This window comes from Pelmatolapia mariae, linkage group LG13 (assembly GCF_036321145.2).
Source record: "Pelmatolapia mariae isolate MD_Pm_ZW linkage group LG13, Pm_UMD_F_2, whole genome shotgun sequence".
Classification (NCBI taxonomy): domain Eukaryota; kingdom Metazoa; phylum Chordata; class Actinopteri; order Cichliformes; family Cichlidae; genus Pelmatolapia; species Pelmatolapia mariae.
The window spans coordinates 10,744,038-10,768,156 of record NC_086238.1 but is presented as its reverse complement, the minus strand read 5'-3'; the positions used below and the strand labels follow the sequence as shown (position 1 = coordinate 10,768,156).

General features: G+C 41.9%; 1 protein-coding gene across 4 annotated transcripts in view; it reads left to right on the top strand.

Moving 5' to 3' along the window:
• The window catches only part of tet1 (tet methylcytosine dioxygenase 1), a 38,340-nt gene extending 14,359 nt beyond the window's left edge, over nucleotides 1-23,981 (top strand). For 2 of the 4 annotated variants that reach the window (XM_063491172.1, XM_063491171.1), the window contains exons 3-12: nucleotides 12,399-14,601; nucleotides 16,334-16,424; nucleotides 18,141-18,234; nucleotides 18,925-19,133; nucleotides 19,217-19,367; nucleotides 19,553-19,642; nucleotides 19,878-20,015; nucleotides 20,165-20,341; nucleotides 20,435-20,579; nucleotides 20,673-23,981. In XM_063491172.1, coding sequence (XP_063347242.1) covers nucleotides 12,399-14,601; nucleotides 16,334-16,424; nucleotides 18,141-18,234; nucleotides 18,925-19,133; nucleotides 19,217-19,367; nucleotides 19,553-19,642; nucleotides 19,878-20,015; nucleotides 20,165-20,341; nucleotides 20,435-20,579; nucleotides 20,673-21,691 — 4,317 coding nt within the window. In that variant the 3' untranslated portion in view covers nucleotides 21,692-23,981. Of the gene's footprint in view, nucleotides 1-2,377; nucleotides 2,709-6,359; nucleotides 6,601-12,398; nucleotides 14,602-16,333; nucleotides 16,425-18,140; nucleotides 18,235-18,924; nucleotides 19,134-19,216; nucleotides 19,368-19,552; nucleotides 19,643-19,877; nucleotides 20,016-20,164; nucleotides 20,342-20,434; nucleotides 20,580-20,672 lie in introns of those variants that run through there. The other 2 variants (XM_063491174.1, XM_063491173.1) reach the window with 2 other exon arrangements.
• The last annotated feature ends 138 nt before the right edge of the window (nucleotides 23,982-24,119 follow it).

Here is a 24,119-nt window from a genome sequence, read left to right as displayed (position 1 = left end):
CCCTCTTAGGTCCTTTGAATCTGTGAGTTTGTGGCGTGTCCTGACTGTTGTGAGAACCTAAGTCCCTGGACAAGCTTTGAAGTCGTGCCACTTGGTTTCTCTGGGTGAAAAGAAATGCTGACTTTGCCCCCCCCTGTTGAAAGCAATGCCAATCAAATCCTACCAAGGGCACACAATGGCCGCCTTCTGGAGAAACCAGAGCTCATTCATGCATTAATTTAACCTGCCTAATTTAGAATATCACTAATACACCTGAAGAGGATAAAAACTCATCTGCTTGCTCCCTCCTGTCATTGGTTCTGAAGGACCTCTTCCAAATGGCATCTACCAAGGGTAATCATTATAATGAATTCATGCCTTCGTCTATTCTTTTGTCTGTTTTCCCTTTGTTCATTCATTATCCTCTCATCTCTCTCTGTTGCTACGCAATAATGTAATTCTTTTAATACACCAATGGAATTTGTGTGTGTGTGTGTGTGTGTGTGTGTGTGCACCATTGTGTGTACACACAATCATATGGCAACCATGCCTACTCAGCATGTCGCACTAGCAACAACTTAAGTAAGGCTTTTCCTGTGTCATTGTTAGAGGATCTGAGGCCCTCATGCTGCTGTGCCTGCCTAGTGTTTGTGTTTGCATTTGTATCACTGTGTACATAAAACAAAGGACCTGCTTGCCTTTCCCTTCTAACCCTTCCCAGGGTGAAAATCATTTACAGATTTATACATATCAGCTTCTAAAACTTGAAGAACAGAGGGGTAGGACTTAATATATGATTGTGTGTTTGTGCAAATCTTTGTCCTATATCTACTGACCAAACTCAGAAGGTGCAGGAACAGGTTAAATCCATGAAAGAAGCTGCAAGGCTGCAGGGGACACTTTAGTTGCTGAATACAGATTTGAAGATTTGCCCTCCTTCCTTGGATGGGCTAAAGGGGTGAAAGAGGGAATGACCCCATGTCCCCTCATGCTGACCAACCACTGCTAGCTTGTAAATTGAGTCCATGTGGGTTTATGGGTGTGGTGTTGAATAGTGCACATTTCCTTCCAAGAGTGGGATTGTAGATGTTACATAACTCGGCATGTGTGTGAAATGGAACTTTGAATGAGAATTCATTGTGTCCTTAAAATAGCCTCACCCATGGGCTCTTAACTGTCCACAAAGGAAGCGTGACAGCTGTAAACATGCATTTCTGTTTGTGTGCGTTTGAAGGAGAGAGCACGCAGAGGAGAGCGCGGAAAGTCGCTGTGCAGGCATTTAGTTACAGTGTTTAGCTTGCAGATGTGCTTTTGGAAAAGGAATCAGAGTGATATGTGAGTAGCCCCTGGGGTCTTCTGATTATGAGCCATACTGCTGCCTCCTCTCAGGTAATGCAGACTTTATAGTTTCAGGGTTTTCTCCAAGGAAAATATTCCATATGGCCTTGGATCCAAATGCTAAAGTGGGTGTTTGCATAAAGGTTACTGCTGTTCATTCTGAGTCCCCTAATGTTTGACATGTGTTAGTCTTTTGAGCTTTGACCTACACAAAGAGGTGTTTGACTGATTGTTTGACAGGTTGTGTATATGTGGGCTGGATGTGAAGCAAAGGGGCAAGTTGAAGCGTAGAGTCATGTTTTCCCATTTCCCATCATTGTTACCTCTCACTTCAGCATATCCAACACCACCGCTTGGATGGTAAAGCTGTCTTTTTTTGTTGTTTTTTTCTCTTTTTTTGTCCCTGACACACTGAAGATGATCAGTAGAAAGTCAAAACTTTAGTAAAGAAGGATATAAAAAGAGAAGAAACTCCCTCATACTTCTGCCCTTCATCAATGGTCTGTAACTTTTCCATGCAATTGAGAGACAAGTTTACATTATCGTCTGCTGTAATGGTAGTAATGACAAGTGTTGGCAGCAATGCTTGGCACTGCTCCATCACTGGGCTGGACTCCAGTAGGTCAGCCTCCACATGTATCAGAGACAGTTTACGACTGCGGTGCCGAATGACTTTCTTTACGTCGCTCGCTGTGCATGTGTACTGTAGCTTGGGGTGATTAATGTCCAGGCTTCTTTTTCCTAATGAGAGCTGGGCAGCTCGTTAAAGAGAAAAAAACACACGGGACACTTAAAGAGCTGAAAATTAAGGGCGTGGTGGAATATCGTTAGAAGTTGTCGAGCTTTTTGTCGAGTGGAGTGGCAGCTGGAGGAGGAGGAGCGGTCTAAAAGCCTGAGACGCTTAAAGGAGATGAACTTTCTGGTTGCATTTTGACCTGTATTTTTTTATAGGAATCTGCACATTTTTTTCTAAATTGCATCACATTGTCTTGTGTATTCAAACCAGAAGGCTTGCATAATCAGATAAGAGCATTTTTATGTCTGCTACACCCAGAGGGAACACTGGGGAATGTAGGACAGCTGTGTTACATTGCTTTTACCTGCTAAAGGAGCCTTAGCAACACATGCCAAGTGATAGTAACATGATAGCAGTTGGCACGTATGTCTTGTACACAAACAAGCGTAGGAGACGTAGTTTGTGTTTGGTGTAACCTGTTTAGCAGTGTGGCTTGTTGATGTTGTCGCAGCGTTAAACCTGTTGGACTACTGGTCACATTTAGAGGAGAGCTCAACCACAACCATCTCAATGAATAACACCAAGGAGCCATTAACATTTATTCTAAAGATTTTTTTACTTGGGACGTGAATATTTCTCAATGACAACCACCCAGGTAAGACTTCCATCAGTCATAACTCTTTATGCACTTTGTTTTTGGTTTTTTCTTTTGCACCTCTTTAATCAACCCTAAATGAAGACACGGTTCAGATGTTATGCTTTGCTTCTTTTACAGTAAGACGCTAACATGCATATGTGCAGGTTTAAGGTGGGTCAGTGAATAACTGATTAAAAACAAAGCTTTCAAGTGCAGTGCACTCACTTTACCATGTCCTTTCAGTCTTATGTTAAAGATTGAAAGACTGCCACATATCTGCGCTGGTTGTCAGCATGAATTCTGCAGCTGCAAGCACAAATCCACATTGTGATTAAATAGCTGGCAATATGCAAGTTGTTGTAGTGTTGACAGGGTTTTCACAGTTACTGCCAGTGTGGAGATATATTACTTTGTGGGGACGAAGTTTGCTTCAGCACACCGCACTCTCTCCTCGTGCATATTTCAAGTGTTTAGTCTTCGTCTGCGCTTGTTTTACAGTGTGTAAGGAAGCGTTTGGGGAAGACAACTTATTAGAATCTTACGTGGTTTTTTTCACGTGTTCATAGATATTAACACGGAATTTTTAGTTACTTTAGCTAAAGATATGACACTTACACACTTATCTGCTCAAAGACATTTAAGATATTTACTCCTTGGTATTATTCCAGCGTTTGCTATGAATCCCAATCTGAGACTAAATCAGAAAACTTTCCTGAGGGGATATGAGGTGAGAATACATAAAATGATATTCATCATAATTTAAATGTAAGAAGTTCTTTGCATTTGCTAGATGCAAATACTCAAGCAGCATAAATGCACATGGCAGTATTTCATGGCTGCAGTGGTACACCACAGCAAGTGTTCAGTAAATGTTGTGTTGAAATGTTGAGGATAAATGCAAAAATGATGAACTTATCAAGCTGCAGAAAGGGGCTAATATATATGAAGCCACACCATGCAGCAGTTTGACTGTGATAAGTGTAACTGACAAACTCAGTGACTGTTGAACTTTGTAGTGAGATAAAAACAGCCCTTCAGAGCCATGACTAAGATTGCAATTCTTGAGTACACGTTTCAAAAAAGTGCACCAAAAGTGTAAAAATTCCCAAGTCTCTTATATAATCAAGTCATTCCCCATATGGTTTGTCTTTTAGGCTCAAAGACAAACCATTGGTGTAACATCCTACTCAGTAATGTTTGAAATTTTGACACGACTTATTGCTAAATCCATCAATATGATCGGATCTTCCGCCACAGGTTATGTTTGCGCAGCTGTCTTATCCTTTTGGTTGAACATGTTTACTGCAGGCTGGATGCTACACTGATATAGTTTTTATTGTTTTGACTGGGCTGAGCTGAACTATATCTGCTCCCACAATCAAGCCCATGGCTGAGGTTGGTTGCTAGATTGTTAACAGCAGGCACTGGCTCTGGCTACCTTCATGTTTCCTTGTCCTGGGTTGAACTCAGCTTCTTGGCCACATGGTTACCTTTAAAAGAGGCAAAGCTTTTCTGTCCCTGGAGGTTGTTGTCTTTGTTTTTTTTGTTTTCTCTGTTTTTGTTTTTCTAACCACGGCTTTTCCTGAGTGGGGTTGTTTAGGAAAGGATTTAGGGATGGATGAACAAGACAGTCATTTAGAAATTATAGATGGTGCAGCAAATTATTCGCCTATGCTTGCAGTAATGTGCAAAAGTCTTGAACCAACTCTCATTTCTTCATATTTTGCTAGGAAAATGTAATATCTGTGCAGCAATTTATTGAAACATCTAGAAAATTACAGTATGTAAAGTATGTAGCTGACCTATCTTGCAATATTGACTTTCAAGTTCTAAAGAACTTGAAAGTCAATATTTAATATGACTACCTTTATTCTTTAACACAGCCTTAACTCTGTCAGGAAAGCTTTCTTGACATTTTTTTTAAATACTAGGAATATTTCTGCAGGCTTCTTGAAGGACATTCAAAGCTCTTCTTTGAATGTTAGCTGCTTTTTACTCTATCGAGTGTGCTTCAGTAATGGTGAGGTCCAGGCTCTGGGGAGGCCAGTCCATGACTGATAATGCTACACTGGGTGTTTTTATATCCAGGTATAGTTTTGCTGCAGTAGCAGTGTGTTTGGGATCATTGTCATGCTGAAAAATAAAGCCAATCAAATGCTTTCCAGATGGTATTGCATGGTGGATCAAAATCTCACTGTATTTTTTAGAGATGGCTGTAGACGCTTACCGTTGTACCTCTCTCCTGACCTCCTGATGACAATTTGAACCAAAAATGTGCAATTTGAATTAATCACTCCATAAAATCTGTTGGCACTGGCACAGTTCTTGTGTAATTTGGCATATCTCAGCCTTTTCTACATGTTTCCCTTCCACTGAGGCCGTTTGTGATGAAGCCTCAGCAAACAAGAGATGGATCAACTGAAAGTCTAGATGCATCAGGTCCATCAGATCTCTGCTGGACTCCTTTCCAGTTTCTTTAGGACATGACTTTTCTAAATCTTCAACTTGTCCACTTTCCTTAAACATTTCTAAGATATGCCAAGTTTAGCTCTTTGAGAATCACCTTGCTGGAGCAAAAATACGATGTTATGCCCATCAAACTGTTATTTTTGGCATTTATCATTCAACTAAAGAATTGGGGAAAAAACAGAAGCTTTTTATGCCAGGCTGCTATCTACAAAGTGCCTAAAGATATAGTTTGCTAAACCAAAACACTGGTTCATCCCTTGAGTTAGGTGCTTTTTTAATGCTAGGTGAATGATAAAACAAGCAAATAATACTAAATATTCTTCTAAAAATGGCCAGGTGCAAGGGCTGGAGTGAAAATGAGTGAAAAAGCAGTCAGTTTCCAAAGAAAAACTTGTCCTGGAGATCTTTTGAGATTGCTTAAGACCACAATTACAAGAAACTCTGACTTCTTGTGTGCAAAAATATAAAGGAATGAGGAGTCACTCCAGACTTTTGCAAAGACTGTGTCTTGCTTCATCCTGTGTCTGATGATGACAGAATGCAAAACTTCCTTACAATGATAAATCACATGTCTTAAACCTCAAGGGGCACAAAAGCACTCGCTGTCCAGTGTAACTGTCATGTGATGGTGGTTTTTGCTTATCATTATAAGCATTTTTGCTTTTAGCAGTATTTCAGTCCCATGTAAACTAAAGGTGCCAACTAACTTAAACCTGTGATTAGTTTGACAGTTTTGAGTGATCTTTATTTACTGTTAATTATATTTTTGATTAGCTGATGAACTGCTTTGTCTGCAAAATTCTGAGAATAACCATTAAAAATTCCCAAAGCTTAATTTCAGATCTGGTTATTTGGCAAGATCAGTTGAAAACGCAGAAATAAGAAGCTTGATAATCCAGGAGCAGCAAATGTTGTTCTTAATCTTGTTGTTAAGTTGACTAATTGAATAATGGATTAATCATTTTAGTAGTTGCACAATCAACTCTGAGGTAGTCCTGTGTTGGTGAGCTCTGTCCAACTGATCCAGATCCAGGACTATCCATTCCACAATTTGCTCCAATCCCTGTGCGTAGGGCTGGAGTAGCCCACATAGGGGATCCTTTGTTTAGGAGAGTCTAGGCATGGAAGATAATTTACAAGCCGCTAAGGTCCTCACGCCATTGGCTGATGAGGCTCTGTCTGCGTCTGCAAAAGGCATCCAATCTGTGTGTGTGTCTGTATGTCTGTGTTTGTGCGGTGAGTGTGTGCGCGCCTGCTGTAGCAGTGCTTTGCTACGGCGGCTCACAGTCGCCCTAGTCATGACACCCAGGAGCTTGCCCTGCGTACGGCTACTGTAGCCAGCGTTTTCTTGAGGCTGGAGGCAGGCAAAGCAAGATGGCCACCAATACCTTTTAGGGATATGCTGCCTAAACCGGAGGGGCTTCCTCCGAGGACAGATAAGGTAAAGACAACCGGAGTGTTCACCCTGAGTTCTTTTGTCTTACTGCAAGATAGGTCAGCTACAGTGGAGCTCATCTAGAGGTATACGCCGTTGTCTCTCTCTCCTCGCCACCCTGGATTTAGCTGACTGGGAGTGCTTTATTTGGACGCCTGTTTTGTTATTGTCCCTTTCATTGAGGACCTGGCCTTTTGTGTGTGAGCACTTGTCTTGTCTTTTCCAGGTGGGTTTAAGGGCTGGGACAACAAAGTTAGCAGCAAATGGATACAAGAAAGCCCTCGTCTTTCCTTTTATTGCATGCCTTTATTTAAGCCACTGTGCTGTATGAAGAGCCCGTTTGCTTCCCCTTTTCTTTCTTGCAGTGTTTTGAACAGCCATATTTCTGCACCTGCTGTTTTCTGACTGCTTAGCAGAAAAGTGGAGTGCTTGTAAGCCTTGGGTCGTAACTTGGCAGGCTTTACTTGTTTGGCTACAGTAACAGTATTATTACTATGCGGTTTGTAGGAAAGGGTCTCGCTGTTAATGACGCCGTCTTAATCTCTATAATTTTATAGTTGATTAAGCTCGTGCTCTTTTTCACTGCTTTTCTCTTTAGGTAGTATGTTTTGTGTGTAGACGACATTATATTGAGCTCGGCGCAGACAGGAAGCACTCAATGAATGAAGGAAATTCTCACGTGTTCAGAGAAACACATATAAACCACTACTTACGCTCTGAGTCAGGAAGGAAGCATGTGTTTTTTCAGTGTGTTAATGTCAGGGTGCTGTGAGGTGGCAGTCTTAACGGTATGATTTCTGCACCCCCACAATGTGACAAAAGAAAATCGGAGTATTCACTTTTTTGTTGTAGCAGTTCATTCGATGTGTATGTATAATGTGTTTTCTGTGCATGTGTGTGTGTTTTTGTCTGTGGTCTTGCGTTACAAATAGATGCACACTACTTCAAACCTCCTTGGAGACCCATCTTGCTCTCTTTGGAGAGACAGAGACACAGGGTTGCTACGATTCATGTAGTAGTGACACTCATGCTGTTGCCGCAGGTCTCTGAACGGGTGTTTGTGTGTTGAGAACTCACCCTTAGCCACTCTGGGATATGTTTTATTCATTCTGAAAGCTCTGACAAGCTCCGTAGTTAGTCACGGTTTGTCTAACACAAAAGAAGAAGAGTGTGTTTGCAAGTGACTAACCCGGCGATATACCCAACAAGCACAAAGACACAGCACCAGCACATCACAGTCCGAGCTCCCTCCAGAGACCCAGTGGCTAAATGAGAACACATGACTTTGCATTCGCATCCTGCTTTTAAGCTTTTTGCTTTTACGAGGATAAATGTAAAATAATTAAAAGCAGAGACTGCACTTTGATGTCTGCTTCAGATCATAAACAGTTGGATGCACAAACGGATGCACACGCACACACATGCATGCCGACGTGTGTGTCTGGTGCAGTGCTGGAAGGCAGCCAGTGCTGCTTTGTCATTGAAAGCAGTTTATTGTGACATGCTGCCTTTTCCCCCCCTTATTCTAGCCCTGTGCCCCATCTTCTTCACTCCTCTTTTCTTTCATTGGCCCATTTGTGCATGCTGTGCAGAGCGGTTATCTCACATTCTTGCATTGGCAGCTTTGGTATTGCCTCAGCCTGAGCTTGAACTATCTGTTGCATCAGCGGCATGTTTCTAGTAGTCAGACACAATCCTGACAGCCATGGGGAGTTCAGTGGACTGAGGAGTAACTGCAGCAAACCAGAGAGTGATCAGGAGTACCACATCACTGAAAGACCTGGTGATCATTTAGCTTTCCCATGTTAATCACAAACAGCTCCGTGGTCACTGCAATTTACTCTTGAGTTGTCAAACAATATTTAACCTGTGATTAAAGGAGAAACTCCAGCTTCAGCAAAGTTAGAAACCGAGCCAAAGACAAAAGCTGTTCTGTGTATTTTTAGTACTCAGAATGGAAAAAATAATGGGACAAACAGGCAAGATGCAGTCAGGAGACCTTTAGGTCATTTATAAGGCCCAGTTGGAAGATGTGTGCTTGTATGCAAATCAGAAATGTAAGATTGTAAGAAAGACCTTCACGCACCTAAAACTCTTGTCTTCACACTGCTGTTGCAGAAGATAGCTCAGCATCTTTTTTCTCTCTGACCTCTGTGTGCCTTTTATTCTTCCAGCTATAGCTTTGGAACAATGCCTAATCTCCTATTTTTCAGTGTCTTTTTCCTTACAGATGCCACTTTATTACATGTAAGGTGTCACTGTATGCATTTGATGGTTGAAAACATCAACCATTCCCTTTTTGTCCGGGATTTCTGAGAATCTTTTAAGTGAACTAGTACCAGCTCCAGATTTAGGCTGATTCTGAGCACATTTTAAGACTTGAAGGATTGTTGTGTTTTATGAAAAGTAGTTAAAAAAATGTCAGTATTGTGTTACTGCTCCATAAGTCGAGCGTGTTTTTTTTAAATAAACATAAGGTTTATGGTTCATTTTCCACAGGTATTCCTGTGCAATCTATAAAACTCCCTGCTCACATATATCGTTCCGTTTGTCAAGTGCAGTAAAAATATTGCCTTAATAGTGTGCCAGTCTAAATCTGGTGCACGTCCAGTGGAAACAGAGGGAACAAAGAGCACATGTAGGTGATAAACACAAGTGTTTTTTGTTTGGTCTGTGGGTTCACAGGAGTCTGGTTTATATTGATGTACTGCTGCTGCTGCTGCTTACTCTTGATCTGTCAGTGCATATCTCCTGCTGTAAAACACATTAAAACCAGTTGATGTGATTTAATGTAATGGCTGTTTATGCCAGGTAAACAGTCATAAAGAACATACATCCAGCTGCACTGTAGTCACGCTAGTTCATTAAAGGGAAAATGGGATGTCTCTCTCGCACACATATAAATGTACAGCACACTCAAGTGAGTTTAACATCCTTTTGTCAGCTGAGACTTGGCACATGATGCTGAATGTTTTTTTATATCTTTGTCACGTTGAAACATTTTTCTTCCACTGCTAAAGGCTTTAGTTCTGATGTGATATGCAGTTAAAATAAAGAACAGCTTGTCTTCAGTGGATCATATGTTTATTCAAGATGTTAAAAACTAAGGATGGCTTTCATATTCTCAGTTGCCAGCTGTACAGTGCTGTGTAAAAGTTCCTACAGTTCTAATAACCTTGAAAGTCAATACTTGCTATGACCACCTTTATTCTTCAACACAACCTGAACTCTCAAGCTTTCTTCTAACTTCTCTAAGTAGTCTACAGGAATAGTTCTCCAGGCTTCTTTGGATGTTGGCTGTCTTTTTTCCATTGTCTGCCAAGATGATCCTACTGCTACAATAATGTTGAGGTCTTGGTCAGGAGGAGGCCAGTCCATGACTGATAGCAATCTATTGTGTTTTTTTCCATCCCAGTATGCTTTCACTACATTGACAGTGTGTTTGAGATCATTGTCATGAGGAAAAATAAAACCATTGCCAATCAGATGCTTTCAAGATTGTTGGATCAAATCTGACAGTAGGGCTGTTCGATATGACCAAAATCTCATATCCCGATATTAAGACATAAATCATAAAAATGCAACATTTTCTGTAAATTCTGTGAATCTCGGGCAGCTCGACTTGCGTGAAGTGTTTCCAGCTGGGCGTCATGGACCTAGAGTCGAGTGTTTTAACTGATGCATGAAACTATACATTTTTAGACATAAGTTGTAACGGCCGCCGTTTCCTTTGTGAGTATTTATTACACAGCGTGCTGCGGGGAAAAGCCTGTTCTAACGTTTGAGTCTAAGGTTTATTTTTTAGCACCTGACGGCTCTTTTTTGCTTCTCATCCGTAAATACTCTTTCACGTGATTCAGTTTATTTTGAAAAGTCTCAACAGGATCTTGAGCTTTATTGTGAAAGGTTTATGTGGAAAATAAGCAAGCGGACACGCGATGGTTTTACCGTCGTTGTTGCTAACGACAAGGCATAAAAACAAGTGCTTGTCAGTCTGTAGTGTGGTTATATTAAATATAAGAGAAAGAGAGAACTTTAAGAAATTTATATAGCCACTACAGTGACCATCAAAATGATGAAAAAATATTGCCGTAAACAGTTTATTTTGCGACACCACGAAACAAACGATAGCGTAAAATGAAACGATAGACGTTTTTATATCGTCATCCGATATGTATCGTTATATCGAACAGCCCTATCTGACAGTACAAAATCCTATCAGTTTGAGCCATTAAATTACCTCCACCGTGTTTTAACCAAACCAAATATTTTGATTAATTACTCGTTAAGTTGCCAGTTCTTGTGTAATTTGCCATACCTCAGCATTTTCTGTAAAGTCCCCTTTCTTAACATTGGTTTCTTGACAACTTCCAGTTAGATTATTTCTGATGATGCCTCAATTAGCAGTAGACGGATCAGCTGATGCATCTCTCAGGTCCTGTGTCAGATCTTTGCTAAATTTATTTCCACTATCTTAAGGATATGACTTTCAGATACTTTTTGTCTGCTGGACTGACTCTTGAGCATGCCAAGATATGCCCAGTTTTCAGATAATATAAGGAAACTAAGGAAATGGGAACAAATGACATGTTTGTCCAACAGGCTCCCACTAACAAAATGCCTGAAAATACAATAAAATTGCTTTGGTTTTTTTGTGTGCGTTTTTTTTTTTTTTTTTTTTTTTTTTCAAAGTTGTCTGGTATGTGTAGACACAGCACTGATTGGTCCCTTGAGATAGGTGCCTTTTTATGCTTGAATTATTCACAGGCAAGTGGTTCACTAAACAAAAAACATGAACTGAAAGTGATCAGGGTACAAGGACTGGGCTAGGAAAGAATGAAAAAGACGCCCTTGTCCTAAGAAAAACTGTGAAAGACCTTCAGAAAGACTAGAGTACTACTGCTCAAGATCCCTTTAAAAAAGTTACAAGAAAGTCTGGCTCTGTGGATGCAAAATGTAAAGAAATGACTGACTTTTTCAGAGTACTCTTTGCATGTTCTCGTAGAAAGTGCTTCTAAGAGAGCATGTATACTACAGTAGCAAACACACTTTACTCAAAGCCTTAAAACGTCTCCAGATAGTATAGGTTGTGGAAATAATTATCTGTGTATTACACAGGTTGTAGTAGAACATGTTTAATAATGTTTTTGTGGATAATCCATACGCCATGGTTGACCTTTGTATGATCACAGTTCATGAGGGTCCGGCCGTGCTGCAGCTACTGTGTGTAAGACCCACAGTGGGTTAATCACTCTTAACAATGCACAGGGGTTATACTGTAATGTCAGGCCAGCTGTGTGGATAATCACGTGTGCATGCACACACATGCATACCCAGGAGCACACATTCAAGCCCAGGACAAACACAACACGTACATACACGTTGCACACATACCCTCAGTGACCCACTGGAAGTAGCGCAGCCTTGAACTGTGGATGACTCCAAATGTTTACTTGTTGGCTCTTAGCTACTTTTGGGTCCATTGCTCTCAACACTCCTGAGCTCAGATATTAATGTAGTCGTTATCGAAGCCTCAACTGCGAATTATCTTAGTTTAACTTTTTATTAGCTCTGTTTAGAGGTCAGATTTGGCAAGATTTGTGAAAAAGGAGATTATTTGTTTTCCCAATGCCATAATATTTTCCACAGCCTTGATAGTGGCTGCAGCAGATGCTCGTGCCACGCTGAGAGGCAATCTGCTGTGCTCTGCGCCGTGACTGTTTAGAACAAGCTGATTCCCTGTGTACTGTGAGAGCTTGAGTCACCTCTCTCCTCTTGTTTCTCTCCCTGTCTCCGTGTTTCAGGTGGTTCCAGAAAGTGGGTTGGTAAATGGCACAGGCAAAGCACAGATGGATGACACCCACATGGCAGCAGAGGAGGATGAGGGGGAGGAAGGCCACATACCTCATACACAGACTCCCCCCATTACCCACTCACTCACCCACGACCAGGTCTTGGACCAAGGTGTACGGCCAATACTTATTAAAGGAGAGCCCGGGCTGGAGCTGACCAGCACTGCACCACTTCACCAACAAGTATGCTCTTCTGTGACTTTTCAGAATGGTTCTGCTGCGAACCTGATAAAACCTAAACCTGGTGCTAATATGACCACTGTGTCTGCATTGAAACGGACTACAATGGCATTGGAGCCTCAAAGGAATATCATAGCTGCAGTTCCTAAAGACTCTGAGAATGGACCCATGACTCCTCCAGATGACTTGTCAGTTCCACTAAAGAAGATAAAACAGGAGGAGCCATGGGTGTGGATCACTGAACAGACCACCACACAGCTGAGTGATGAAGATGAGGTATGTGAGGACCCACTGGCTACGCTGGCAGCCGTTGTGTGTCTTTCTGTCACCGAGAGGAAGGGGCTGGAGGAGAAACTCTTCAGCTCTCGTGCTTCCATACTTCACTCCATCAAAGCAGAGGCACCAGATTTGCACTTTGTGAGAAAAGAGAAAGAGGACTTGTATCTGAAAAGCACTCCTGTTAATCTGCAAAGCACTCCCCCACCCATTAAAAGTGAGCCTCTTCCAAGTGTCTTGTTACCAAGCGTGCAATCTTTGGCAGAGAGGAGAAACCTTAGTGTTGATCAGGCTATCGCTATTGAGGCCTTGACTCAGCTGGCAGCTATACCTCAAAGCACACCAGGGTCCATTAAAACTGAAAGTAAGTGTGAACATCCCATTTCTACTGCTGTGCCATCATCAGCCTCGTGTACAAATACAGTCCTGCAAGAAGCCAAACCCGCAGTAGCTTTTGGCTACAACAAAGTCTCTGTCATCAGCTCACCACTACATCAGATGTCAGTTATACGACCTCCTGTGGCCAGACAAGGGAATGTCATCCAGCGCTCCAACGGGTTGAGCATAAACAAGCTGCAGAGCCTCTTGGAGGCAAGCTCACACAGTGATAAAACAATCTCCAGGAGGACAGAACAGGATTGTGGTGCTTTTGTCATTAAGTCTGAATTCAGTTATAAAACCCCCACTGATGTGAAGTTTAGTAAGGATCATGAGCGTCTGTCTATGGAGGGTGGGGTTGTTGCTAAAGTGAGTAGAAACAGAGATGAAGAGGAAGTGGCAGCTCAGCTGGCAAATTTAGCCTTCATCATCCAGTCCCAGCACAACCAGCAGTCAGAGAACAATCCTTTGAAAGGAGCGCCTGTTTCAGCTATCAAATACAACTACAAATCCCAGCAACCCCCCAGTCAGAAAACACCTGTCAGGAAGAAAACAAAAGCTGCGCCTTCCAAGCCCAGAAAGAAGAAAACTGATGGATTAAATCAGCGCACGCCAAATAGAGAGACGCCGTACAGGAGCAGAAACCAGAAGAATCCCTTGCAGGGTAAATCGGGACTTCACCACAAGAAAAACCTATTTCTGCCTCAGGCTCAAATTGATCTGAAGAGATACTTGGCTGAGGCACAGGAGGAGAGGAAGCAATTTATCCATCAGATTAACACTCAAAATATATCTCATTTAGGGCATCAGACTCAGAACTATAGCACTCTCGCAACGTTCAACCACATTTCCGGTCAAGAAAACCAGCCGTGGTCCCTTTCCAAAGGTCCACTTCACCAACATAACCCATGCAATGGTTACGCTGCAGGACCAGAAGAGTACGAAAAGCATTTGTTATCTCAGGTAGCGCAGCCCTGTGGTGGGCTGCAGCACGGTGCTGATCCTAACACCAGCCCAGCCAAATCAGCTTTTCTCAGCCCTAACTCTGGGCATCATGGTCTGGCTAATGGCTTCTCAGGGGCTCGCCAGTCCCCTCCTCTAAGTCAACAAAGCTACTACAAGCTGGAGAGTTCAGGACCTGTCACTGTCCTGTCTACAACCACTGATGGGAGTCAGGGCCACTCTGCGGACTCAACTCCATCCAAGAACGGCATCAACAGTTTTCTGGAGTCTCCCTCGAGTTTTCTGGATACCCCTACCAAGAACTTGCTCAACACACCTTCCAAAAAACTGGCTGATCTTCCATCCTGTCAGTGTGTGGGTGAGTTGCTTCTGTCTTCACTTCAACTTTTTAGCGCATGTGTTTCCATCACATTAAATTTGAACCACTTTGAAATTAAACAGACTAACGTACATGTTTTTCCTCTCGCCTGCAGAGTTGTTTATAAAGCTGAGTAGCTGTTGCTCGTGAGATTTGCCCAGATTGGGCGATAACAGATAGAAAATATACAAATGACTGCCTTCTCTACAGTCTAATGAAATTCGATTGCAGTCACACTATGGTCAAAGCATTAAAAAGGTGCATTTTAAAACTCAGCAGTAAAGTCTCTGTTGTGAGACTTTAGAACATTTTTTTCTAATCAACTAGACACCAGTGGTCAGATTCATGAAGTTCATGATCATGACAGTATGTATATATTCATGGTATGTGACCTCATTTAAGCTAAAATGCTAACTAGCTGTATTCATTTTTCCCCTTTACTGACAACTGTTCACAGCAGATGGCCACCGCTCCCTGAATCTGGTTCTGCTGCAGGTTTCTTCCTGTTAAAAGGGTTTTTTTTCTCCCACTGTCGCCACAGTTCATGCTTACAGGGTGTCAACTGATTGTTGGGGTCTCTCTGAATCATTGTAGGGTTTTTACCTTAAAATGTTAAGCGCTTTGAGGCGACTGTTGTTATGATTTGGTGCTAAATGATCAGATGACTTCTGTTCAAGTGGAGGGAGGAGAAAAATAGATTGATCTGCAACTTTCGAGCAGTGGAGAAATTGGCATTGCTTTCATTCTTATTGCTTGAAATGATAGGAACGTGATTGTAAAGTGCAGACTTCACCCAGCCATAAACGCCTAAACACTGCAATATAGCATTAACTCTTTCCATACTCTTTCTGAAGACAGCAAGCTGTCTTTCCAAGCACCTGCAAAGATAGCTTGCTGTCCAAAAGCTAGCAGCAAAGATCCAAAGAACTGGCTGAGTGATCCTAAACCAGCAGCAGAAGCTTGATTTGGCTTCATTTTTGTGTTAAATTTAAACACCAAAAGAAAGATTGCGTGCCTTTCGTCATTAGGAACATGGATTTATGTTATTTTGTGGAACCTGTAGCCTAAGGTTTGAAAAGTTAAATGGTATTTAAGTGACAGTGCCAAGCAGGCCATGTTATGCAAATGATATAACAAGTTGTGTGACAAATTCCTTTCTAATAGAGCATTAAAAGATGAGAGCCATCTAGTTCAATTATATTCAAGTAAAGTGAGACATCAGAATGAAAGAGGTGGTATCTTCTAAACTGAGCAGCTTACACCAAAGCTAAGTATCACTGCAGGCCAAAGGGAAACATGTGTATTTGATTTTAGGGTGAGCCGTCCCTTTGGAGTTTTCTTTTGAGTGAGACTGCTGGTGTTTGACCTCAAACTGACTTTTTTCTCTCACTCTGACTCAAACATACACTCACACACACATACACTGTGTCCTAATTCAACAGCCAAATCGAGCATAAAAGGCTGCATTTCTCTGCCATATTTGGAGCAGGATTTTGAATGTTTTGTGGAGGCTTGTTGACTTATTATGATGCATTTCAAAAGACCTCCAAGGTGTTGGACCCTAAACTGAACTGAAATCCAGCTACATTTAGTTTGTATTTCAACATTAATCTGATGTTTTTATTAAAAATATCAAACAGGTTGTCTGTGTTTCTCTTTAAACGTGCCAGCAACGCATCAGTGGAATGCTATTTGAAGAAGTTGCAACAATATTCATTGTTGTCTTTCACAGACCAGATCATTGAAAAGGAAGAAGGCCCTTACTATACTCATCTTGGGGCAGGACCCAGCGTCGCTGCAGTGAGGGAACTTATGGAGAACAGGTAGAGTGACTACAGCGGCGTTGTTTACACTCTGTGGGGTGTGTTTACTACCACAGCTTACTAGTAAACCACAGGCTTGGTGGAATGGGGCGGGATCACAACCACGCTATGTCATTAAAAGGAAGCACTGCTGAGATAGCTCAACACATACATACACACACACACACAGCATGCTGAAACAGGAAACCCCTCTAGCTCAGACGAGGGGCCCGTAAAGCAGGATGACAGCTTGTTTAAATACAACTTGTGGTTCATCAAGTCCATTTGACAGCTACACTTTACGTATATTTTCAGCTTGGCTGGTAAAAATGAAATAGTTTAGTCTTTGGTCTAATTAGCTCTTTTGGACACATACCACTGCTTACTGTTACATTATACGAACCTTTGTAATTCACTAAAAGACACAATTTATTTTGAAATGCTGTGAGGTTTTTGTGTTGTCAGTTGCTCTCAGGAAGGGTTAAGCTTCCTCATGTGTAATATATAGCATATTGCCATCCATACATGCTAGATATGGGCTTTTTGAGCAGAAATACTATTGCCCAACATCCAAATACTCTAACCACATCTCACCTTTTTTCAATCCAATGCTTGGTAGTTAGTAGCGCATTTTACTATTTTTCTTGTAAGTCGGTAAACAGCTTTTAGTTTTATTACCTCCACCTTCTGGCAGTAATAACGCATTACATCCTACCAGATTTTTGTTAAAAATGAGGGAAGATACAGCATCCCAAAAACATTAAGGGAGTACTTGTTCTCCGCAGTTTAACAATAAGTCAGTTAAACTTTAGGGATGACAGGTTGGTCCAGTTAGGAAGCATGAACCATTGTGAACCCATTTCACCTACTTCAGTGTAAATGATCATGAACGGGAGGTCTCGAGATGCACCGTTACCGTTACCCTCTCCTTATCCTCCACACTGTTGTTTTTCTTTTTGCTTGTGTCCTTGTTATTGCTGCTACCATGAAATGCTACCTGCAGGCAACTAAGTTTCTTCAGGATGCCGCATCCAAATGTGCTGTCACAGGAAGGTTTGCTGTGTCTCAAGAGTGAGACAGCTGGACAAGGCTGTAGAAGGGCATCAACCCAACAACAGGATCGCTGTCTGCACCTTTCTGCCAAGAGAAACAGGAGGAGCACTTCCAGAGTCCGACAAAAATCACCTCCTGGGGCTAATCATTTGCATGTTTCTGAGGAAACTGTCACAAGCAGACTCCACAAGGGTGTCGTCAGGGCTCAACGTCCTTTAGCCGGACCCACGTTCACAGATCAGCATAGTGCAGCTCAACTGGCGTTCACCCATGAACACCAGAACTGGCAGGTCTGTCAGTGGCATCCTGTTCACTTGGCTGATGAGAGCAGGGACATGGATTTCACATAGAGTGCATGTGACAGAAGAGAAAGAGTCTGAAGACACCGTAACAAATGCTGTGATGACGGCAACATCAAAACAGGACACCAGTGTGATTTGCACCAAACTAAATGCATTCATAGTGGTTTATGCTTCCTATCTGAACAGAATGACCCTGAAGTTTAACTGACGTTGTCTTATTTTGTGATGAGTGGTGTGTGTATATTTTAAACAAAAAATAGTTGTATTAACTGTTACATTTTTTAAATATTATTCTAACTTTCAGAAATTATGCCGATGACTTTTATATGTTCTTTTGTGAAGAGCACAGACTTATCATTTATTGTCTGTGTGTGTGTTTTAGGTATGGTGCCAAAGGAAATGCAATAAGGGTGGAAGTTGTTGTTTACACTGGGAAAGAAGGCAGGAGCTCCCAGGGGTGTCCAATAGCTAAATGGGTATGTGGTTGGTGTCTGTGGTCATGATACTTTTCTGAATGTCCTGAATGTGTCTGCTGTAAATGTAAACATTGTTGTGAGCCAGTATATTTAGTGTAAGAAATGAAAGTCAGCCTCTGATTTATGCTTTTATCACCACCATGGCAAAATCTTAGCTGCCGCCAACCGTGTAACCAAAGTTTAAACATAGCGAGCAGTCTGAGACAGCGTACTTCCGCCAGGGCTGCACAAACCATGGCGTAAACTTTAGAGTCTTTAGATCAAGAAGGATATGTGGATTAGTTTGTGTTTTCTTTTTCTTGAACAGCAATTTTTCATGTTTCAGTTTTATTGGTATTTGTTTAGATATGACACGGAATGTTCTTCCAGGTATTCCTGGACCCAGTACCAGACTTTAATGTGGATCAAGTCAAAAAGTTAGCCACCTCTGGTACAATTTTCACATGAATCCATCCATAACTTCTTGATAATTTCTTCTAACAACACAAACAAACAGACAAACTAAAACCATCTCCGTGTCAGAGGCATTAAATTGCAAATTTATTCACAACATTTTCTGCCTAGTCTGGTGGTATGGCAGCTCACTTATAGTGATCTATGTAGTGAGCTTAGTGTATTCATCTGTGTTGCAATCCAAGTTTCAAATATGACTGACGTTTGTGTATTTATAAATTAAATGTCCTCTGACAGGTGGTCCGGCGTGGCAGTGAAGAGGAGAAGCTGCTGTGTTTGGTCCGCCAGAGGCCAGGGCACCACTGCGACTCGGCAGTGTTGGTGATCCTCATCCTGGCCTGGGAGGGAATTCCTCGGCCGGTAGCAGACCACCTATACCAGGAGCTGACAGAGACCCTCTTTAAGTACGGCTCCCCCACCAGCCGTCGTTGTGCGCTCAATGAAGAGTGAGTACCCCTTCTTTTATTTTTCCATAACACTTCTTTTTCCCTCTTTATCTTTTCATTTGTTATTTCCCGTTTCTTTACAGTCGCACATGTGCGTGCCAGGGTTTAGATCCGGACACCTGCGGAGCTTCATTTTCCTTTGGTTGCTCCTGGAGCATGTACTTCAATGGATGCAAATTTGCACGCAGCAAAGTTCCTCGGAAGTTTCGCCTGCAAGGTGACTACCGAGAGGAGGTGAGAGAGTGTGCTTTTTTAATTTACAGCAGCAAACAATGAGTGAGCAGTACAGCTTACAGCAAAATCTGAGAGAAAAATCGTCTCTTATTATTTAGTTCAAGCTAGTAGTTTTTTGAAGGTTTGCCTGCTGATGAACCATGTTGGAGTAGGTCCCTTTGAACAGTGTTAGCTTTTATTTTCAGGAGTTGAAGGTAGAAAACAACCTTCAGAGTCTTGCCACCGAGGTCGCCCCCCTCTACAAGAAACTGGCTCCTCAGGCTTTCCAAAACCAGGTATGAAACGGGAAACGACCACATTCATCTCTAGTAATCCTTTGCTCTCCTGGGCTCGACTTAATTCAGCGGAAGTGATTTTCAGTTAATCTTTTTCCTTAAATTGCCATACAGTCTCACTCCAGGCTACTTCAGGGACCTGTTTATTCTACGGACTCTTAATTCCTTTAAAAAGCTTATTTTTAAAGAGTTTTAAGAAATCTTTCCTTAGTGTCCTGTTTTTCGGGTCTCACAGGTGGAATATGAGGCGGCGGGGGGTGAATGCCGGCTGGGCAAGAAGGAGGGACGTCCTTTTTCTGGGGTTACAGCTTGTGTGGATTTCTGTGCACACGCTCACAAAGACACTAGCAACATGAATAATGGCAGCACCGTGGTAAGCAAGCTCAAGAATGCGATACCATGTAATTTACTCCTACATGGTGCATCTAAATTTGAAGGTCAACAGTTTTTTGTTTGGGAGTATTAAACCGATCCTGTTTGGCTGAAAAATTTGCTTTTTGGCTTTGGGTTGGTGTTTTTTAGGTTTGCACTTTAACCAAGGAAGACAACCGTGCAGTTCGTAACATGCCAGAGGATGAGCAGCTCCACGTGCTGCCACTTTACAAGATCTCTGACACAGATGAGTTTGGTCACGCTGAGGGCCAGATGGCAAAGATCCAAAGTGGTGCTCTTCAAGTTCTGTCTTCCTTTCCTCGAGAGGTGAGTGAACCAAAAAGGATCTTGTTTTACTTGTGGGTCAGTGTGCAGTCAGTGTTAACGTGCTTTAAATAATTCAATTTTGGCACATGTCAGGTTCGTCTGCTGGCAGAGCCGGTAAAATCAGCCCGTAAGATCAGACAAGAGGCTCGCCTTAAGGCTCAAACAGAGCGACTGGAGAAGAAGCTTGGGGTGACTCCTCTCACTCCTGGAAAAGTGAAAGTTGAAAGCCCCAACAAAGGTAGTACATTCACGCCACTGGTCATTTAAGATTTATAGCTGTTTTAATATAAACACATTAAAATATATGAATTTTCTTCCAACAAAACAAAAGCTGGATACAACAGCTCTTACAGACCTGCTAGTGTGGAAAGGTACCTACCAGAGAAGAATCAACCCTGCACTTATAACCAGATCAGCAGCTACCCCACTGTGGGTCCAGGAGTCAACCCGCAGAGGGAGGTCATCTCACCCAACACCCATGGCCTGCCTGGCCTCCAGTTTGGACAGAATGGCTCAGTTCTCAGTTATAAGACAGTGAGTGATACAGTGAATGGTTATTCTCCAGCATCTGGTGACCAGTGTGCTCTGACAGAGTGTATACCTCCACGTAACACACCTGCTGACTATGATGGTGCTTTTAAAACTGAGCCCAGAGAGGTGCACTGTTCTCCTCAGCACAAACCTCTTCCCAGCGGGAGCGCTCCTCCTCCCTCTCCGTTCTCCCCCAGTCCAACCTCTGAGGGCCTCTTCAGCCGGCTCAATGGGCTCCATGGGTCTGTGGGAGATGTCATAGCAGAGGCTAGGGGTCATGGCCTCCCACCGATGTCTCCTCTCTCCCTCCCTGTACAAACTCCACCATTTGAACCAGAGGAAGTGAAGCAGGAAGAGGTGTGGTCAGACAGCGAACACAACTTCCTCGACAGCGAAATAGGCGGAGTCGCCGTGGCCCCGTCGCACGGCTCCATCCTAATCGAGTGCGCGCGGCGGGAGCTCCACGCCACTACTCCAGTCCTCAAGCCAAATCGCAGCCACCCCACCCGCATCTCTCTAGTCTTCTACCAGCATAAGTCCCTAAATGAGCCAGGCCACGGGATGGCTATGTGGGATGCCAAAATGGCCAAGCGGGAACGGGACAGGGAGGAGGAGGCTGAGAGATTGAGGCTGGAGGGCAGCCTTAGCAAAGGTGCTGGAGGGGTGGAGGGAGAGGAGGAAACGGGTGAGGAGACAGAGGAGACGAGGATTATGAATGTCCCCACACGTAAGGCATGGACTCTCCCAAGGGACGGGGTCATCACCGCGTCCCCGTATGCTCTTACCCAAGTGACGGGTCCATACAATCGCTGGTCTTAGTCAACATGTTTTAAACCTTGACATTCACACACACACACACTCAAACACAGAAAACTCCTACACCCTGTGCTTCTGCCTTACCTCAGACAATTTTAAACTGCTACTCTCATTTTTATTCTTTTTTTTTTTCATCGTGCTTTTCTTATACCTGTTCACTTTGCCCTTCTTCGTCTCTTCCTTCAGAGTGACGAGGAAGACCAAAGGTTGTCGGCTTTTTAACTGTGAGTTTCGGTGTCGGTTTTTATTGTAAAGAGATGGTGCTTTGAAGCATTTAAAAGACATTTTTAAACTGGTTTTATATACAGAACAAACAGAAAAAAAAGATGTGATTATTTATTCTGATCATAACGATTTATATTTAATTTCTGGTGTAAGCCTGTTTACTGCAAGATTTCTACGATGACCTGCATTATGTGTTCAGATTTTATGTTGTACAGTAGAAAATTACTTTTTATTTCAGCCAGTAATTCTCTTTTCAGAAGATGAATCTCATTGGCTTTTTTTTTTTTTTACATTGGTGCCATTCTCACTGTAATCTTTATTAAGCAAACTCATTACATCACATTATGTAGAAAATAAGACTAATATTCTGCATATTTTTACTACAGATTGTCACATGTAGCATTACACATTTCCTTCTGCTGCCTCTGACTTCTGTCGGCGGTTGATGAAAGAAATGTACTTCCTCGGTCTGTTGTTTGTTTATTCGTTATATCCACATCTGGATAGTTTGTCTTTTATTCACAGATATGTATGGCATATTAAAAAGCACTTTTTTTTAAACCTAACTTGAAAAGGGTCCCAGTCCATAGGCCTGAATATGTATGTACAGACAGAGAAATATATGACATTTTAGCATTAATCCTTTTTTTTTTTTTTTTTTTTTTTTTACAGTATTTCTGCACTTAATTGCGTTTCACTCATTTGATTGAAGATGGCATACATATCTAATGAAACTAAACACCTAGCGAGGAATAATGAAATGCTACATCAGTAAAGTGCTTATCATCATTTGCACTTTACTTACGTTCAGCTTCTGGAAAAGGAATTCAGTTTTTTATAGGGAACAAGAGTGATTATAGGAATTAAAACACCTACTGTACATGATATTGGTGCTAAGAAGACCTTTTTTTTTTCTTTCCAGAAACCACAAAGTGTCAGATATGTCAACAGATCATGCTCGGCTTTTATGTCCATACTCTTAAGTTTGAGCATAAAGCTGCATTAGCCACTGCTGAATAATCAATCTGTTTCTTTTCCCTTGTCTGTGCTTTTGTTGTGAAACCACTCAAACACCAGATCCCACTTAGCCAGCTGCCTAAGACGATTTCGGGTGCTCGACCTCTGTGAAAACTTTGTTTACAGAACGCTTTTTTACAGGGTCTATAAAAAGGGGGGTTGGTGTCAACTCCTGATTAATCAGGATTTCTTCCTTGTTATTTTTCTGTTACCCATACAAGCAAAGCTCTTAATTTTAAGAATGAATCAAGAGATAGAGACATATAATATTCACACTAAAACTGATGGCATAACATTTCCTGTAGACGCATTTGGGTCTTTTAAACACTTTGACTTCCTTTTGGTGCTAATAGGACAAGATGTCAAGGTACATGCATTGACGCAACCTGCTTATGTACTGTATAACAGTGATGGCACGGTGCTTTTTGAAACTCAGCACTCACTGATCCTGTATTTGATTCAGTTCAGTTCATTTCTTCTGGTCGCTACCGGCTGGCAACATCATGACATACCTTAATTTGTCAAGTACAAGTAAAACAGCGCACTATGGGCAGATGTCCACATAGAGTTCAAATGTCTTCCACAGTTAAACCCAACTCTGCAGCAGTTATCAAAAGTCACAACATAACACACAAATAAAGATGAATGTAAAACTGTTTTTTAAATGAGTTAAATTTAGAAAGAATATTTTTTGAACATCACGTGATGAAATTACAGTTCTAAATGTTTCTCTCGACTTACTGTGGGGGACATTTTTAGTCCACAATGAACATTTTTTAATCAACAAAGAACTAACAACGAGCACCAGCATTAAAAAAATGGGGGGGAAAATTCTTAGTAGAAAATGTGTAAATATGTATGTGAACCACATTGTTTTTACTGTATTGTTACTGGTGTTTAGACAATGGGTGATCTTGCTTATTTTGAAACTGAATTACTGTACGTCGCTTAAAGTATATCCAGTTTAGACTTGAGGAGAGAATAAATTTAGCATTCCTTTTATGGATGGCTGATCTCTTTCGGGATTGTGAAATAAAGTCATATTTATATTTTGGACCTGATTATGATCTCCTCTTTTTTTTTTTCTCCATCTGATTTTCCTATACTGGCTGTATGACTCACTGATCTGGTATCCCAATGAAGTCACTCAGACTTTGTCCCCTAAAGATCAAACATTACTTGTTTTTGC